The following is an 18993-nucleotide window of genomic DNA, read 5'->3' as shown; positions in this document are numbered from 1 at the left end:
TGTCCCCTCACTGCAGCAGACTCACGTGTAGGGGTAAATGATCAGGCGGCTGATCAGGAACACAGCTGAGAAGATCATAAAGAGGCTGTCACAAGTTTTTTTCCATTTCATGTAATTGAATATCTTAGTTGGCTGGAAGAAGAAAGAACAATTAAACAGCAGCCAAGACAGCATCTGCACACACTCCAGGGGGTTAATGAGATATGTATGACACAACCTGCATGCAAGTAACCACAGCTCTGCCCAGCTCTCAGCTGGGCACCCTTGGCTGCGTCAGCAGAGCAGCAGAAGGATCTGTGGAATACCCCAGTGCTTGGCCTATGTTAGATAGAAGGACATTCTGTGACTGAAGAGCACCATTTCTGATTAGGCTCTGCCTGGCTCACCTCTAGGAAGCAATCAGAAGCATCATGAATCACCATCACCAGTGTCCCAATGCGGATGTAGTTGGCACAGTATGAAAAACTGATCAGGAAGATGGTTGCAGCATGATGGACTATCTGCTCCTTGAAATCCTGATGAGAAGGGGAGCAGCAGAGAATAGAATACATAATGTACCTCCTGCCCCAGTCCAAATGTGGTTCCTGCAGGTAGCAATAATATCTCTCTACCTAGTGACTAAGCCTCCCACTACTAAGTCTTACCCACACAATTATTTTATCAAATGCGTTCTAGAAATGTAGGCAACCAAGAGACCCAGGAATGAAGAGCTCGTGGTGTAAACTGAGGATCTCACAACAAAGAACATTCTTTCCCTCCACCAGCCATGGCCTCATGCTGCACCCTCTCTGTTGGGACACTGGCACCAGGAACACAAGCAGCTTTACTAGCAGAGAACCACCTCTTTTCCTGTCTCTGTGATCAGTGCAGTATAGAAGAGTTACAGAAGAGCAATTTTTATATTTGGATTTTAAGTTTGGATTGAGAACTCTGCAGTACTTTGCACCTTTCTATATCAGAGCTGGTGTTCTCCACTTCCCAGAGTAGAGAAAGCCAATGAGTGGTAATGAAAATTCCTGTGAATGAGCAAGGAGAGACTGCCACTACACACATGCTCTTAGAGACCACTCTCCTAAGTGTTCAGCTTGTGTCCTGTTTGTACTTGATTGTCCACTGAGACTGCCACTCACCTTCCTCTTCACATCAAAGGGCAAGGTGAAGACCAGTGACCAGTAGAAGGAGAGCTCCAGCATGTAGTACCAGAACAGGGAGGGCTGGAGAGGCTGTGAGAGAGGGAGAGACAGGGAAACATGTATCGGATACATTAGTGCAAGGCCTGCAAGTGAAAACCTTCTAAGGCAAAAGACAACTGTAATAGGTTGATGCTGACTGGATGCTAGGCAGCCACCAAAGCCACTCTGTCACTCCCCTGCACAGGTGGACAGAGGAGACAAAAAAAACAAAGGGTTCATGAGTTAAGGACCAGGACAGATTGCTCATCAAACACAGTCATGGGCAAAACAGACTCTAATTAGAGATATGAATTAAGTTAACTGCTAACAAAATCAGAGCATGATCATGAGAAGTGAAATAAACCCTTAGAAACACCTTTCCCCCTGCCCCTCCCTCCTTCCCAGCTCTACCTCATACCCCAGTGATGTAAGGAGATGGGAATGGGGGTTATGGTCAGTTCATCACTCATGGCTTCTCCTGCTGCTCATGGAGAGGAATGGTTCCCCTGCTGCACTGTGGGGTCCCTCCCATGGGAAAAAGTTCTGCATTAACTTCTCCAGTGTGAGTCCATCCCAAAGGCAGCAGCTCTCTGCAAACTGGCACAACATAAGTTCATCCCATGGAAAACAATCCTTCCCAAACTGCTGTGGCGTGGGTCATTCTTCCATGGGGTGCAGTCCCTCAAGGACAGGTTGCTCCAGCATGGGAGCAGGTCTCCTCTCTCCATGGGTCTCCCACGGGGCCACAGCCTCCTCTCAGGCACCCCCCTGCTCTGGTGTGGGCTCCTCTTCCATGGACTGTGGGTGGATCTCTGCATCCCCCATGGATCCCCAGGGGCTGCAGGGGCACATCTGCTTCACCTTGGTCCTCAGCACAGCCTGCAGAGGAGCCTCAGCTCCCACACCTGGAGCACCTCCTGCCCCTCCTTCTCCACTGACCTTGGTGTCTGCAGAGTTGTTCCTCTCCCATGTTCTTAGCCTGCTCTTCTCTGGCTGCAAATACAACTGTGCAAAAACTTTTCCTTTTTCTTTCTTTTTAAATCTGTTATCACAGAGGTGTTACCACCATTTCTAATTGGCCCAGCCTTGGCCAGTAGCACATTCAACTTGGAGCAACCAGGGATTGGTTCTGCTGGATATGGAGGAGGATTCTGGCAACTTCTTACAGAAGCCACCTCTGTAGCCCCCTGCAACCAAAAACAGGCAGCAAAAACCCAATACTACAACCAAATCAACAAAGTTGACTCCTGCTGCTTCAGGGGGAAATAGTTCAACTGAACAACACACTCACTAAATGTCATTTGTGCCAAGATTAAATCAAACAGCAGGGAAAATTCAACTTTACCACACCATGTCAAACATTTAGGGAACCACCATAAAGATCTTGAATATTTTTAGGATTTCTTCAGCATTATTCAGATTCCTGAGCAGACAGTACAGAGTTTTAAAAACTATTTAAACCAATTCATTATGGTGGAAAAGGAGTAGCTGAATAAATCATTCTCTTTCTAGGCTTGATGATGCTTCAGATACTCTGTACTCTGTCACAAATTTTCCAGCTTCATCAAACTAATGGGGGGAAAATCCAACCCCAGCAGGAAATATAATTCACATTCTTTTGGGTAAATTATCTGGGCTTTTACAGCTGGGAAACAGAAAGCTTAGGCCGACTCAGCAAGATCTTGTTACTTAACAAGGAACTTTTGCTGTTGTTGCATTATATGACCTCCTTAAACCTGAATCTATTTGATAAATAATTACTATGATTAAAGGGGCTTTGCAACCATTTTCAAAGGAACATGAAATATTGTGCTCCCTAATACCAACTGGTTATTTCTGGCCTTCATAAATTTTAGTTTGTTTTCCTTTGTAGCACCAGCAATTGGCCACAAGAAGAAGAACAGCTGGATGCCCTGGGGCTTCCAGGGAGGATATGAACATCTCCCTAGCTGGTATGTGCTGGTCACACTCCAGGTTATCCAAACAGGAGCTCTGGATCAGAAGCTCTTTTTTCCCCCCAAAGATCAGACTATTTGGGAGAACCGATGTTTCTTTTGTCATTGTCTGTAGCACACAGCATGGTCTGTTTAGTAGAAATTGTAATTAATACATTTGTTGTTCCTGCTAATTCACAGGTTTGTCCTTGACTTGCTTTTTGCCAGTGGGACATGACCAACCCTGGTTTTGGTCTTTTCTGGTTGTTACAAATGTTGGAAAATGGGTGTGTTGGATTTACATGGAAAGGTTTTGGTAGTGGGGTGGGGGCAAGGATGGCTTCTGCGGGATGCCAGAAGTTGCCCCCTGTCCAACAGACCCAGCTCCAGACACTTCCAAGATGGATCTGCCACTGTTTCCATGAAAGATAGTGGCAGTGGCTCGAGGACAATGTATTTAAGAATGGAAAAAACTGCTGGGCAAGAGTGGTGTGGAGAGAGGAGTGAGAATATGAGATACAGCTCTGTAGACCATCAGATCAGTGGAGGAGGAGGAAGAGGAGGAGGAGGAGGAGGAGGCGACTCCCCAGCAGGCCATGGTCATACAGGCTGTGTCCCTGCAGCCCATGGAGGTCCATAGGGAGCAGAAATCCACCGGCAGTCCCTGGAGGACCCCTGACTAAAGCAGGGGGATGTGGCCTAAGGAAGCTCTGAGCCTGTGGAGACCCTGTGCTGGGCCAGGCTCCTGGCAGCACCTGTGGACCTGTGCTGGAGCCATGACAGAGCAGTCCATTCCTAATGGACTGCCTGCTGTGGAAAGGACCTGCAGTAGAGAGGTTCATGGAGAGCTGTCTCCCGCTGGAGAACCCTGCTACCAGAGCAGGAGGAAGGAGCAGCAGAGAAAAGGTGCAATGCACTGCCCACAATCCCCATTCCACATCTCACTGCACCCCTGCAGGAGAGGAGGTGGAGAATGTGGGGGAGAAGTTAAGCCCAGGGAGAAGGGAAGAGTGCAAGAAGGTGTTTTTAAGATCTGGGTTTATTTCTTATTAAACTACTCTTATTTCATTAATAGTAAATTAAAACAATTTTTCCCCAAGTCAAGCCTGTTTTACCTGAGATAGTAACCAGGGATGCTCTCTCCCTATCCTTATCTCAACCCATGAGCCTTTTGCTGTATTTTCTCCCCCTTTTACATTTGAGGAGGGGAGAGAAAAATGGGCTTGGTGGTCACACTGTGGCCAGCCAGGGTCAGTCCAAAACAGTGTGCCATTATGGAGGCTCCCATTGTTTTTGACAAGACACGTATCACAAGTGTACAGAGCAGGAGACAGAGGGAGCCAAGTGATCCTTGCAGTCTTATGTTCCTATTCAAGCCCCACTTCTTTGTATGGTTTAATTTTTACACAGAACTACAGATTTGCCCCTAAAGTTTTTGCCTTTGAGCAATACTGGATTGTTCAGAGACTCGTCCTCTAAGGCACTGCCTCACTCTTCAGTCATTAGTCCCATTACATTTCCTGTCCTCATGCTGTTAAAATTGGGCATTACTTTTCCCTTTATTGGTTTGCAACCTCCACATACAGTAAAGGGATCTTGCTCTAGCTTTGACTGTCAGACAAAACCCCTGGAACATAAGTCTTCATGTCCTCTTTGTAGTGATAAAGTGCTCTGCCAATTCATCTTCTCTTGCATTAGACGATACCAGGTACAATGATGTTCTCTCCAGATGAGGGTCTGACTTTGAATTCTTAGGTCTTCTGTGTCTGAATTTAATTCAATGTCCTCTTTTTGTCACTATGATAATCTGATTTTCAAAAAATACAAACACAATACAAGATTGTCCTGGATTGCCGAGCAAAATTGTATTCTATTTGCCATCTGTATGGCAGTTGTCTTCTGTTCAGTGGGCAGTTTCCCTTTTCTCTTCCACATCCAATCCTCCCTCCAGGGAGCCATCTGCTGATAATGGGCTATTGAATGTCACTGCATGGCTGATAAGAACTGCTGCATCCCACTGGGAGTTGTGAGCCCAGGGGGAGGAGCCAGGCATTCCTACCCTACTCTGGAAACAACAACACGATTTCCCCACTGAATTTCACAGAGGAACAGCAGCTGCCTCTTCCACCCGATCTTCAGAGGCAGACTGCACCTTTCTACAGGATCCCTGCTCCAGAAGAACCACCCCTGGCACTGCAGGAAGGCTGAGCCACAATTCCAATGGGACTGCTGCCAGCCCCCTGACCCACAGGGTGTCAGGCTGTGCTCTGGCTCTGGCAGTGTTTTGGTTTAGTTCACTGCATTGTTTATTTTATGTTTTTATTTTCTTCCCTAATAAAGAACTGTTATTCCTGCTCCCATATTTTTGCCTGTGAACCCCTAATTTCAAATTTATAACAATTTGGAGGGAGGAGGTTTACATTTTCCATTTCAGGGGAGGTTCCTGCCTTCCTTAGCAGACATCTGGCTTTCCAAACCAAGACAAAGACTTGTAACAGCAATTTTCCTTCTTGTGTGACTCACCTGTTGTGGATATCCTGTCCAGCACTCTCTATGGTCCCAAAGCCAAGGCTTCTGCAACAAAAATGCAACAGGTATGTGAGAGTATCAGAGGAGTACTTTACTTATCAGTTGTATAATTCCTTTAGTTTGTTACTACTATTGACTTTGTTGTGCTTTATTACAGGCAGAGCTGGTCTCGCTGTCTGGAATCCAATTGCCAAGAGATTTCCACTACAAGGACTTGCATCTGCTTGTGACATTTCCAAATTGTGGCTATTTGCCTGAAATCTCACATACTATTTAACTGTTCCAAATAAAATAGCTCAGAGAAGACTTCTCACAACTTTTTGCCATATTCTACAAGCTTGAGGTGGTGGTGATGTTTTGAGCATTTAAAAATAATCTTACAAGTATTTCATTAGGAATATCTGTGATTTAGACAATAACACTTAAATGTGGAGAGAAGGTTGAAAACTGGTAAGTCAGCTATGTGGTTTTTCCTTTAAAAGGGAAGGTTATACTGCAGTTTGTTGAGTAATGAACCTCTGAAAAGATCCTACTCTGTTCAATAGAAAATTGGTCATTTTGAACTTGGTAGTTTTGAAACCTTCATAGAAACATGGCAACTAAAGTCCCCAAGAGTCCTCCCTACATGGAGCATGCTCTGTCTGGAGCTGTGCCCAGACTGGGTCAGAGCTCACAGAACACAGCAATGAGGGTAATTTTCTTTAAGTTCTCCAGGTATCAGAGTTGAGGCAAGAAGGCAGCATTTCTTCTTCCCACTGAGCACTGCTGGTGTGTGGGTGATACAGAGGCAGAGCAGGGGGCAGTGGTTTTAGGTGCAGCAGTAATTTGGAACAGACACAGTCCCTGCTGACTGGGAGTGAGGTTGGGAATAGAATTTACAGTAAATACATGTGCAGAACCAGGAGAGATGTGTGATACAGAACCAGAAAACACAAAGCAAAAACTATGAAACAACTATGGCATACTGTTTATCTAAGCTAGAAAGGAATTCCAGATCCCTGAATTTCATCATTCCTCTATTCTCAGCAAATACAGCTGATTTCTAGTGGCCTACTGGAAGATAACTTTCCTTTGTTACAGGCTGTTTCACTGACTTATGGGTAGATGTTTTTGCTATCAATCCAAAACTACTAATGCAGAATTTAAACATTTGCTTTTTTCCTAAAGAAAGAAGGGAGTTTCACAAAAACAAATGCATGTTTAAAAGCTACTCAGTTACAAAATAAACCTGTGAAAGTCAGAAAATCTCACAGGTATATATGCCCTGTCATGTTAATTCTTTGTCCTTCTTTTTAAAGTAGTCATTTTAATACAATTTAGGTAACAGAATAACATATTTGCTACAGGATCTAGAGGCGCTGTCTGTAGGACGGATGTCTCCCTTTTTTGTGAAAATTGTTAGATGTGTGTTGAATAAAGACATGGGTCACAAAAAGTGAAAATGGTATTTCATCCATATAATAGACAGACATCATGCTGAAGAATACGATTTTGTCCCTTGTTGCCAATAGGGCTCTTTACATGTCCAAGCAGACCATGCAGACCAAATTTCAATAGCTGGTCTCAAAGAATAGTTTTCTGTTATGACATACAGATCCACAGAACACTGCAGCTGGGGTTCAGATACCTTCACTCCTCAGCTAGCTCATCCTCTAATCCTCATACTTTTGAGTACCTTAAAATCTGACTTGAAAGTCTGTGTAAATTAAAAGTCCTTCTCATGTTACAATGAGAGGTTACAAGGAGAGCTTGTGCCTGCTGCCTTGGGATGTGCACATTTTACATCACTTAACTCATCAGAGCGTACCAGAAGACTTTTGCAAATCTCACCTAGGGAACCAGACACAGCAAAAGAGTCAGGGAAACCTTGAAAATAGAGACAGCACATGGCCAGTGCCCTGGTTCCAGCTCAGTGACCACAGCTCAGGGACAAGAGCACACCCATGGCTCCTGCGACCACTTCTGCCTGATGAGGCAGTACAAATTGTATCAAGAGAAAAAATTGTATCCAATTAGAGAAAAAGCTGAGGCATGAGCCTGAACCACATCCTGGGTAAGGAAAACAAAATTAGCAGATAAAATTATTAAATTGCAGTCCATGCTCCAAAGGAAGCCCAATTTATTTACCTTAAAGAGGTATTGGATACAACATACGAACAGGCCCTGCAGCTTCCAGCTTAGGTAAGTGTTCTATCTCCTATCCTGCAGAAATTTACATTAATACAATCCCAACTGCCTTCTTCTTTTCCAGAAGAAGAGGAAACATCTTGGTTCTGGGGTCCTTAAAATAGGCATGGTACAGTATGTCTGCAGTCTCCAAAGTGTGCTATGCAGGGGATGCACACCAACCTGTATGGAAAACCTCTAGGAGAAGATCTGAAAAGTCATGTTTGACAACAAACTCTGCCATTCTTGCAGGCATTGGCTGCGTTGAACAGAAGGTGACTGCGTGTGTACTCACATCATACAGGACAGCGAGTCCAGTGAAGAAAGAAATGATGTAAAATGTAAATCTCCAGCTACAAACAAACAAAAAAAAAAGGGCATTAGAATCCCATTCATTAACCCCTGAGCTGCAAGTCTGTGTATCCTCACGCTAATTAAAAGAATAACACAATTAAGGCAAAGACACATGTTAGTATGTTCAAGGTTTGACCAAAACAGGACCAGCTCTTTGCATTTTACTAGCACATTTCATAGACTTTACAAAGAAGAATTCCTTTGCTGTAGAGATGGCAAAGGACACAAGAATCTTGCTGACTAAAATCCTGAGGAGAATAATCCCAAAGCTTCCCAGCAGTAGCAGATGCATTTGTAAAAGTGAAACAATGCCAATCTCTCTCTTAGGCCTTTGGAGATCCAGCCTGCTAAATTTGTTATCATGTATAGTAACTAATTACTGTCATATTTGGCCCAGTGAGGAGCCAGAAATGATTTGCCAATATTAAACCCACACAGAAGTACATACAAACTGTTTGCCCAGCTCAGTGAACAGAGGCAAGTCACCTAAATATTCGCACACGTAGTAAGGAATGGGGGTAATTTCAGCCAAACTGAATAAACAAGTTATTAATAAATGAACCACAGGAAATATGAAAAGGAGTAAAACTGTCTAAACTAGTCCTTTAATTTCCAAAAATCTCCATAACAATTCAGACATAACTGCATTTTGAGAGACTCCACCTGTCAATGAAAGCCCCAGGAATTCCAAGAAAAAAATAAACTCTGTAAAGCTGCTATGTCACATCAGAGAGACGTTCTGTCTACAGACTGCACATGGCGACAGAGGGCAGGGGGAAGGACTCTATCCTCAGTGGGCTGAGGCAGAAAAAGATTTACTGTTTCCTACTTACTGTTACTATTTACTACAAGTCATCCGAGTGCAGGGAGAGCTGATATTTCATCCAGATGGAAGCAGAATAAATATTGTTTATAAATAAACAACTCCTTATTCACTGTTTTTGTAAACATTTGTAACTATATGGAATATTATAAATAAATCATACACATCCTTTTCTTCTTTTTGAATTAGGGTTTTTAGGCAGGGGTTTCGAATTACAGGTAGAGTGTAAAATGGAGCACATGCTGATGAGCCCAAAGTTGATGCCTACCCAATGGGTATAGATACACACTTTTAGATAGATGAATAGTACTCCAGGCATTTAATGATTTCTTTGCTTATGTGGCTTTCCTGGGGGAACCCAATTCCTTACACAAATAGCAGAGCAGCCCCTTGTAAATGAAGCATTCCAACCAACCTGTGGAGAGCCCTGCTTTTCTGTGGAAATCTGCGCCAAGACTGACATTCAGATCTGTCTGTCCTGAGATTTATTTTGTGCCTCCACATAACAAGGAGGATTTCCACACAGCTGTTTCCAAGGTAGGTTTTGCTCTTTGCTCACAAACTTCCACCCCCATGGAAGGATGCCGGTTTGTGACTTTCAGGATGCTGAAGACAAACAACAGCAGAATCCAATCCAGCCTGCTGCCTGTAGCTTTTGAAAGCAACAGTGTACAAAATAGCTGCAGAAAAGGTTGCAGCAGAAGGAATCTATGCAGAAAGGGAAACTATGGGAAAGGCAACAGAAAGGATGCTTTCATAGTAGGTACTGAAGCAGCAGCAAAGCACTAATGTAAACTGCAGAGAGTTTTTCAGGTTCAAATGTGCGTGAAAGCAGGATGCCAGTGTGACAAAGTCAGGAATAGTCAGAATCAAGGGCCCAGTAAGGAATAAAGGTACAACAGTAAAAGGAGACTTGGGATTGCAAATAAGGGGAAAAAGCAAGAAATGTTTCCATAACAGAGAAGCAGCAGAGAGTAATAGTGGGTCAGGGAGACCCAAGATGCTCTCTGCATAGGGATGGAGGGCAGTCAGGGAGCTGGGATCTCTCTGAAGGGATGGAGGGCAGGGGGAGGCAGTGAGCTGTCTGTGGAGCTCAGGTCCCATGAAAACCTGAGTTCATGGCTCCTGCTCACCAGGCCTCGCTGAACTTCTTGGACAGGCTGGGCCGGTCCATGTTCCTCCGGCGTCGGAACCACTTCTCCACCTTCCTCACTGGCAGGTCACATTGCTTGGCTAAATTGAGCAGCTCACCCTGGAAAAGAGGCGAGGCAGCAGGCTCAGATCCAGATTCAAAGGTCAGACAGTGCAATATCTCATCTGACCCACCGCAGAGTCCAGCTGGAGCCCCTGGCCAGTCTAAGTCTGTTCAGGCTAAGGCATCTTTCTGAAAGCTGTCCATTCTTAGTGTAAAGATCTTGGATAGTAGAAAATCTTTCCATTCCCCTCTAATCAATTGGTTATAAATACTAATGTTGAAACTTCTCATTTTTTATGTTAACTTCCCCAGTTTTAAACTGGTCTTGTCTCCTCACATGAGTTTGTTGCCTAATCACTTCCCCACCTTGTCTTCAGTGACCAAATCCTTAAAATCTGTCAATCCAATAAAGATCACTGCAGCTTAAATCCTATTTTATGGTTCTGCACTGAATCTTGTCACACCTCTCAGCAATTCTGATGCAGTATCATGGTGGATGTCATGAGGAGAGGCAACATCATTTTCCTATGGGAAAATGATGTTGTGGTGTGTTTTCCTTGTGGTAAACCTATTAGGGGTAATTCTTCAATATATAACTTACAGAAATCCTGCAATTACCTTCCTTCTTGTCCTCAGGCTGTTAAGAGTTTGTCATGTTTTATATTCCTACTTGGAAGTGTCATCATGGATAAGCTTATTTTTTAAGTAAAGCAATAGTTTTTCACGGAATGCATTTACCTGAATTGGTATCATGTGAGATTGGCCTACATACTTTGAGCATGCTGTACAAAAATAATTTGATTAGCAATTTTCAGATCTGCTGCTTTCAGATGTGCTGCTTTATAAGCCCTGTTCTGGAGGTGGAGACAAACGGAGATGCTTATTTACATTCTCCAACTGCTCCATCAAGTGGAATTCTCCCAAGAAATGTCTGCCAAGAACTGCAAAATCTCATATTGTACTGGACAAGTAAAAGCTGCCTCTAAGCAGCAGTTTGAGAGCTCATGGGAGGGGAAGGGAGCCAGTAGACTGGCTGAGGTGTACCCAGTGAGTGGAGAGCCAGGCAGCACTTCCTCCTCCACCTCATACTGCTGTCTCATGGTGAGGATCTGCTCCAGTATCCCAAATCTGCTGGGAAAAAATCACCACTTCAGTGCAACATGGGTGCAGGAAGAGCTGCAGGGAAAACCTGCTGGCAAAGCCAGGCCTTGAGTTCGATCTCTGCTGTAGAAGCAGTTATACTGAGAAATGTTTGGGTTTTGGGTAAAGAAAGGCAAGAGGAAGGTCAACCACACTGACATGCGTTCCTCAGAACATTCCTTCCCACTGCTGCAGAGATGGGCTGGCTGCACTACCCAGATCAATGCCTGCATTTTAATTTCAGCCTCTTTTCCTTTATTTCTAACCTGGTACTGCATGTCCTGGGGCTCCTCATGCCCCACTGCAGCAAAACCATGCTGCAACAGCCTTGGTGAAGCAATGTGTTTGAAGCAGAATTGTTCCTTGGGACTGGAACCCATGGTGAGCACCCTACTCACCCATCTTCTGTAAGAGTTCACAGCTATTGCTTTGAGGCCAAGAGAAAGCCTACAAAAACAAGCTGAAAAAAAATCAGATTGCTTTTCCTAACACAGAGTTCACACTCAGGGGCTTCCCTGACCAGGTTAAATTCTAATATTGCCTGACAATTTTTCATAATCCTGCTAGTGGATTTTCCTATCAGCAGCAGACATTATAACTCTGGGTTATCTTGCCAATTTCTTGAAGAACACTTTTCTTATCCCTCAGGAGAAAACCACCCACCAAGATCAAACAAGACACATTGGCTGAGTTGCAAGGACTAGCAATGTGGGAGTTCAAGGCAGCTGATTTTTTTCAGGATTTGCCAGTGTATGAAAAGAAGCCATCACAGAATGGCTGGGGTGGGAAGGGACCATGGAAATCATCTTGTCCATCTGCTCAAATGGAGCTGCCTAGAGCCAGCTGTCAAGGACCATGTCCAGAGAGCTCTGAGCTTTCCCAAGGATATAAATTCCCAGCCTCCCTGGGCACCCTCACAGTAAGAAGGTGTCACTGATGTTCAGGCAGAGCCCCCTGTGCTGCAGCTTGTGCTGTGTATGGGGTGAGCAGCGACAGGAGCTGTCACTACTCCTTTGGGAGCAGAACTCAGAGCTGATGGCATTGCAGAAGGACCCTCCTGGCAGGCTGCTCTCAGGTAACCAGTGCTACAGAGATTCCTTTCTTGAGCTTCCAGATATGAATGGCATTGATAAACTTCAGGATTCCAAATGGGATTTTCTTTGGCTAAAGACACTAAATCTACAGGAAAGCAAAGAAAGAAGGGACTCACCTCTTTAGGGTTCTTGCGGCGTGTACTATAGAACGTTTCCAGCACGGGGTTGGGCTGAGCTTTTGGTCTCTGCTTGTCTCTCACACCCAGTTTGGTACTGAGGGGCAGGGCTATGGCTCTGCAAAAGAAAACATAAAGGGTCAGCCAAAAACAGAACAGTGATTTCTGACTTTGCAGCACTGTTAAAACATGATGCAGTACACAACAGCTGCTTCCCACATGTGCATCTAAATATGAGTATCATGTTGAGCAGGTAAAATCACAAACTAACAGCAGAAACTGTTGGATTTGCACCCTACTGCTCTGAGCTCTGTGCTGTGATATTCAAAATTACATGAGGTTGGCAAATGTAATATCCTCCTTTGTTAGCTTCTGAATCACCAGTCACATACCTCTGGTGTCCTTGCAGCTGGATGGGGAGTAGTGACACACTGGTGATAAGGCCTAAATGTTGGTCTAGAACACGGAACATATGTGGCATTCACCTGAGCTAAGGCCTTGGCTCGGGATCAAGAGGGAAGCTCTGCCAAAGGTGTATTATTAATGCAAAAGAAATGTCCTGCTGAAACAGGAAGCCATTTGGTCTTTCCTGGAATAACTTACCCCCATGTTCCCTAATATAAATCAAGCACAGTTGCAAAATAAGGACATGGCAACTAGAAACCTTGTCACAAGGAATGGATGTTTGCACTACCAGTGCATCTTCAGTCTTTCACAGTGAAATAAAGAAAAAAATCAACCAAAATAACCCTGCATAAACAGGAAAAAGTTATCCAAGGAAAACTGTTCAGAGAATTCCTGTGCTCAACAACTCAATTCCTCTACTACCAACACTCTACCTCAGCAGCAGGAAACATCCTCATCAAAGGTGAAGTGAGATCCAGCATAAATACAGCACAAAGAGGAAACCTGTCAATTTTTTTTTTTTTTAATATCCAAATAATCTGAATTTTACTTTAATTTCTTGAGAATTAGCTGTTCTTCTTAATTGTTCCCTTTTACACACTGCCACTAGGGAAGGGTTGCTGTGTTACTGCAAACTGGTGCTGAAGCTGGTTTGAGCTGACAGCACCAAGCAGAAGCAGTGAGTGCTGAGCCCACACCTGCTCTGCCTGGTCACTCCTGATGTCCAGCCAAGCCCTCTGATCCATTCTCCCTAATGATCTGGACAAAGAAGAAGATTTTTTTTCTTTCACTTTTGTTAAAAAAAAGCTGCAAAAGCTGTTCAGTGCTTAAAGGTGTTCTACTTCAAAATAGTATGGGATATATTTATGGCTGTGATTATCTGGTGTGGTTACCCGTGGTTTCTGCTAGTCATAGAGCTTATACTCCATATACATATCTTTAGGGACTGTTTCAGGTCCAGAGTCCCCCAGATGGGTCTTTTAGAAGTTTTCTTTTCAATAACTCATTTCTTAATTTAATTAACAAGTATTTAAAAAAAATTATAAAAAGAGTCCCTACCTAAGGAATGCTGTAACTTCTGTCAAACCACAGGATGGGCACACATTTTGCTCACTCTTATAACAGTTCTCACTTTTCTTTTGCACAGCCAACCCACCTGCCTGTGTATCAATTGTTCTTTGTCATTATCTCTGTGAAGTTCCTTTGGCATCACTGGCTATAGGAACATTCAAAGATGTACCAAGACCAACAAAAATTACATGTTTCTACCATGAAAGAAGGGCCAGGGCTAAGTGTGCTTGAAGACACATAGTGATCACAAAAACATGGGGAAGCATTGACCAGTTTCAGTGAAATTTAGCAGCACTCTGGCACTGCTGCTGGGTGGAAAAGGAATATAGCCATCACTGAGAATTCTGGGGTTTGGCTCTGACTGCTCTTAAATGTTTTAAGTGCATCTAATGACTTTTTTCTATATGAAGTGGTTGGTTTATGATTGGTTTAGTAAGAGTGATACTGGACCAGCAGGTCCTGTGCTAAGAACAATAGCACAGTATTTCAGTAGCATCCATAACTCCACTGAAGTTGCGAAAACATCTACCTCAAGCTCTGCACTAGATCTTGGTTCTTATATTAAACCGTGAGCTTGATCTTTCTCTTTCAAAGAACATGCATGAATAAAAGCACCTCTGAAGAGGAAGATGTAATCAATTCTATTCTTGAAAACAACCTTATTGCCACTTCTTATCAGGCCATATTGGGAACTGAAATGTATGACATTTTCCAGATACACTAAACAAAGAGAATGTCAGGTGTCAATGCAGCTTGCCAACAAATTTATTTTACCGAAAAGGGTCCTGAAAAATGTCTTAATTTTGTTTAACCCCTGACTTCTCTATATTTCCTGATGATTTGTTATGGTCATGGCAGAAAATCTCACTGTAACAGAAACAAGCCACTTGCAGTGTATGAAGACAGGGTGTAACCAGTTACAATTACTTTGTTGTTGAGGTTCTGAGTTTGCCCATGATTTATGGAACCAATCCTACTTTTATGAACATCATTGGGAAAACAAGGCCTGAAATTCCTCCTAAGGGACATTTGCACATGTTGGCTGTATGCTCTGACTCAGTTCTCAGTTAAGTCCTGTTCCAAACACAGCCCTAAAAGGATGATGCTTGTACTGATTTCAACATCACAGATATGTCAACTCAGTGGCAGGGACAGCCTCACCATGGCACTTTATCAGCTCTCTGCAAGACAAAAGGGTAAATCTGAGGACTAAACTGTGCCTCTCTCAGAGTGAGACACAGTCAGGGAGATGATTCTCATCACCAGCTACTCCTCCATCAGTGAGCACACCTTACTCCATGTTTTATGTGGCAGAGATCTCACCAAGGCACTTTATTCACTAATGACAGAACAAGCTGCCCTGTGCAAAACCTCCTGAAGTTGAAATTAAGTGGATTTATCATGAATGGGCTTAAACTGCTACTCTCCCACCTTTTGAAAGTGGGCTACACTCCTCCTGCAGAGGCTTTCAGGTTAGTATGAGGTAAAAGAAATAATTTAATTTGGGGTTGGATTTTTTTAAAATATTATTTATAAGGGTGCCACTTGCAAAAACCTTCAAGTACTAAGAAATACAGAACCAGTGACAGCAGCAATCTGAACTTCTGCTCTTTGAACTGCACAGTCTCTTTTGGCCTCCTGCTTTCCTTTGGCAGAGGGCTATTGCTGTGCTCCTGGGGCAGTCTCTGCCTTCTCCTGCTTGCAGGAGAATGTTTCCCACCAGCTAAACTGACTGTTCTGTCTGATACAAGGCCTGGATTCACTACAGTGCTGCTGTCCAAACTGAGTCAGGTCCATTTTCAGTTAAATGCTGCAATGTGTCCCTCATCCTTGCAACAAGCCCTGCCTGTAAGACCTTAACAGGAAATTGTTTCCAGATCCTTCCTGATTACTGATCAACAACAAAAGTCTCTATGCAAAATAATCTTTAGAAAGATACATTTCTAAATAAAATACTCAGAATTGGTGTCCTTTCCTTCTTCTGGTTTTGAGTTCAAGTATCTGTTCCTGGTTGATCAAGAGGGTCCATTTCTTTAAATGTACAACATATGGCTCACATCCTGGCACCACCCTCCCACAGAGAGACCTAGCATTTCTGATTAAATTCCTCTTCTAGTGAAATCTGGGAGCTGTGTGGATTTAAATTCACTGACAATTCCTTTCAATTGCCCAACACCCAAAAATCCCTGGACAAGTGCAAATCAAAAATTGTATGTAAAGTCTGGTTTTCAAAGGCTTTACTATTTCTCAAAGGACTTTAGTTGCCACATTTTACTAACCATGCAGGCAAGAAACACTTTGCAATATTCCTTCAATATCATAGCTTTCCCAGAACTAGATTTTTACAGAAATGGTCTTAAACATTACATAACTAGAAGAGAAGCAAACATCCTTGCAGGACTATGTCTAGGGAAAAGTTCTGCTAGGCAAAATCAAGCTCCAAATTATGGTTGCAGGACATATCTCCTACTCACAAGTGCAATCTGGAAACATTAAAGGAACAGGGGAGGTCCCCAAGTTCTAGGTCCTCTCTTTTCTTAGGACATCATTAACTGCTTCCCCCAGTTCCTGCCTCAGTACTGTGGCATAGCTCAGCACTGCAGCAGAAATGGGCTTTCTACTCTCCCGCACTGAATCCACCTTTCCCCACCTTCCTCAGCACAAACCAGCTCACAAGGGAGTTGCTTCACAACCTGTGAGCTGTTTCTTCTCCCCCAGGGCTGCACCCACAACCTCCTCAGCTCTCCCAGGCCACACCCAGACACCGCAGGTCTTCTTCCCACAGCCACCACCTCATCCCCAGCATCGCTGCCTCTTGGAAGGATGTTGCTGCCTCAGTTTTCCTCAGTTCAGCCAGCTAGTGCAAAGGAGAGGAAAATCCATCCTTTTCCAAGTTTAATGCCTAAAAAAAGGATGAAATAATTGGTCCCAGCACAGTGGCTGATGTGGCCAATGATGACACACTGCAGAAAATCCTCCAGACATTCCCTGTCTCTTTTTATTTACCTGGACTTCTGACAGTTAAATCACATGAATCACATTATAAAATGTCTGAAATCCCAAAGCAGACACCATCAGGAACTATCTAGAGAGAGAAAAATTTGGCACCCAATGCAGAGTTGCAAGTAATAGCTGGTGGGGGCTGAAAGTAGAATAAATTGCCACAGGGCAAGCTACAGCCACCAAACCCAAATCTGTCTCTCGTTACAGCCACTCATTTCAATCTGGAGACTAGGTGTCCAAAGATATACAGTCAGGGTTATTCACATAGAAAATGAGAAATAAACACACATTTCCTTCTGCAGTTCTCAAACTTGGTGTAAATTATTTTAAGCAGGGCCAGTGCCACTGTTTAAAGATACAGATAAGGCAATGGAGAAACTGAGGGCTGGATACACACCTCACCTTCCCAGGGTAAGCTTTCTTCTCCAGGATGAACTGGATATGAAACAGTAATGATTCAGAATGAGAAAAAGTCATGTTGAAATAAATTACTGCAGAGTTAGGACAAACAAGAATACAGCTCAGAACACCAGCTTGTAATTTGCATAGGTAAAATAGTGCTATGATTATAGGTTTCCTGGACCTGTAAAATGGGCTTGTGATGTTATCTTTTTCAAGGGTGTGTCATGCAGCTTTTATTTAATGAAGTTTGTGAATCAAAACAGCTTTAAAATTAATGAGTAGGACCAGGCCTGTGGAAACACTCCCAGCTGAGGCAGCGCTTGGATGGGAAAGAAAAAATCTTTTTACTTGGCCATCGACATCTGAAAGCAGATGAAAAAGATATTTAGATTGACTGGGAGTGGTGTGGCAGGAGGTAGGCAAACAAAGGGACAGAGTCACAGAAGCACAGAATCAGAGATGCTGAAAGGGGCCTCTGGAGATCACCCAGCCCAGCTCTGCCACTCCAGCAGCTGCCTGGGCTATGTCCAGCTGGGTGTCATGTATCTCTGCCCATGCAGACTCCTTCCCCCTCTGGGGAAACTCTTCCAATGTTTGACTACCGTCACAGTAAGAAGAGAGTTTTTGTATGTGCAGATAGAACATCATGCATTTCTGTTTGTGCCCACTGCTTCATGTCCTGTCCGGAGCCACCACAGGGAAGAGTTTGGCTCCTCCTTCTTCCTGGCCGTGTCCTGCACTGGGGAGCTGTAAGTTGGCCAATGGGCCCATTTCCAGCTCCACACCAGAAGCAGATCTGTGTCACCCATCAGCAGGCCCACCTGAAGGAGTAGGAATCCAGCCAGGTCTCTACACCAGGAGGGAAGAAATGTGAGTCACTTGTGTTTTAATGGCTACCTCTACCTCAAGCACCTTGGTTTCCACATGAATAGAGATGCCCTGTCCCCAGGAAAGTGCAGGACAAAACCCATGGAATTTATGGAATGCACACTGAACATATTGTTTACAAAGAGGAGATTTTAATTCCAATCTTGTATCATCCTAAAATGATTATTTCAGTAATTACTCACACATTTAGTTTTACTAAAATACCCCAACTTACAGCCAGTATTTTTAGATAAAAACATTCTTATAGGAGAGCTCTGAATCATTTCTACTTCTATAGGTTTTTCCAAGCTACCCTTGTGTCACAGAGAATCTGCAGAAAAAACATCCTTCTAGTCTACAGAATAGTCCATTTCCATTTTGTTGTGCAACAACTTTTCAAAAAAGAATGATAAAATGTTTTTTAAATTGTCATTTTTCCCTCTTTCTAAACTTAAAACCAACAAAGATTTCAAATTATTACCTCTTCAGAGAGCTACTAAGAATACTGGGTTTTGAATATACTGAAAAATACTTTAAAGTGTTTTCAAAATCATGAAGGGGACTTGCTCTGCAGTCTTAACAACAGTTAATGCTGTAGTAAATCTCAGTTTTCCACTAGCAAATCATGTGTCACAAACCACATTAACTACTGACCAAACTGCAAAAAGCAATGGTACCAGTTCAGGACTTTAATGATTAAACCCAGAGTTAGTGACACCTGC

At 43.4% G+C, this 18993-nt stretch overlaps 1 protein-coding gene across 10 annotated transcripts in view; it reads right to left on the bottom strand.

Moving 5' to 3' along the window:
- Positions 1-18993, bottom strand: part of LOC103821875 (ceramide synthase 4-like) — a 40372-nt gene that overhangs the window by 4251 nt on the left and 17128 nt on the right. For 9 of the 10 annotated variants that reach the window (XM_050985972.1, XM_050985973.1, XM_018921720.2 and 6 more), the window contains 7 exons: positions 12524-12641; positions 10112-10230; positions 8097-8154; positions 5630-5680; positions 1131-1223; positions 387-515; positions 26-132 (listed from right to left, as the gene is read on the bottom strand). In XM_050985972.1, coding sequence (XP_050841929.1) covers positions 26-132; positions 387-515; positions 1131-1223; positions 5630-5680; positions 8097-8154; positions 10112-10230; positions 12524-12641 — 675 coding nt within the window. The remainder of the gene's footprint in view (positions 1-25; positions 133-386; positions 516-1130; positions 1224-5629; positions 5681-8096; positions 8155-10111; positions 10231-12523; positions 12642-18993) is intronic. The other variant, XM_050985974.1, reaches the window with a different exon arrangement.

Source organism: Serinus canaria, chromosome 28, assembly GCF_022539315.1.
Source record: "Serinus canaria isolate serCan28SL12 chromosome 28, serCan2020, whole genome shotgun sequence".
Classification (NCBI taxonomy): Eukaryota; Metazoa; Chordata; class Aves; order Passeriformes; family Fringillidae; genus Serinus; species Serinus canaria.
The sequence above is the reverse complement of the archived record's forward strand: the minus strand, read 5'-3'. Positions and strand labels throughout refer to the sequence as shown.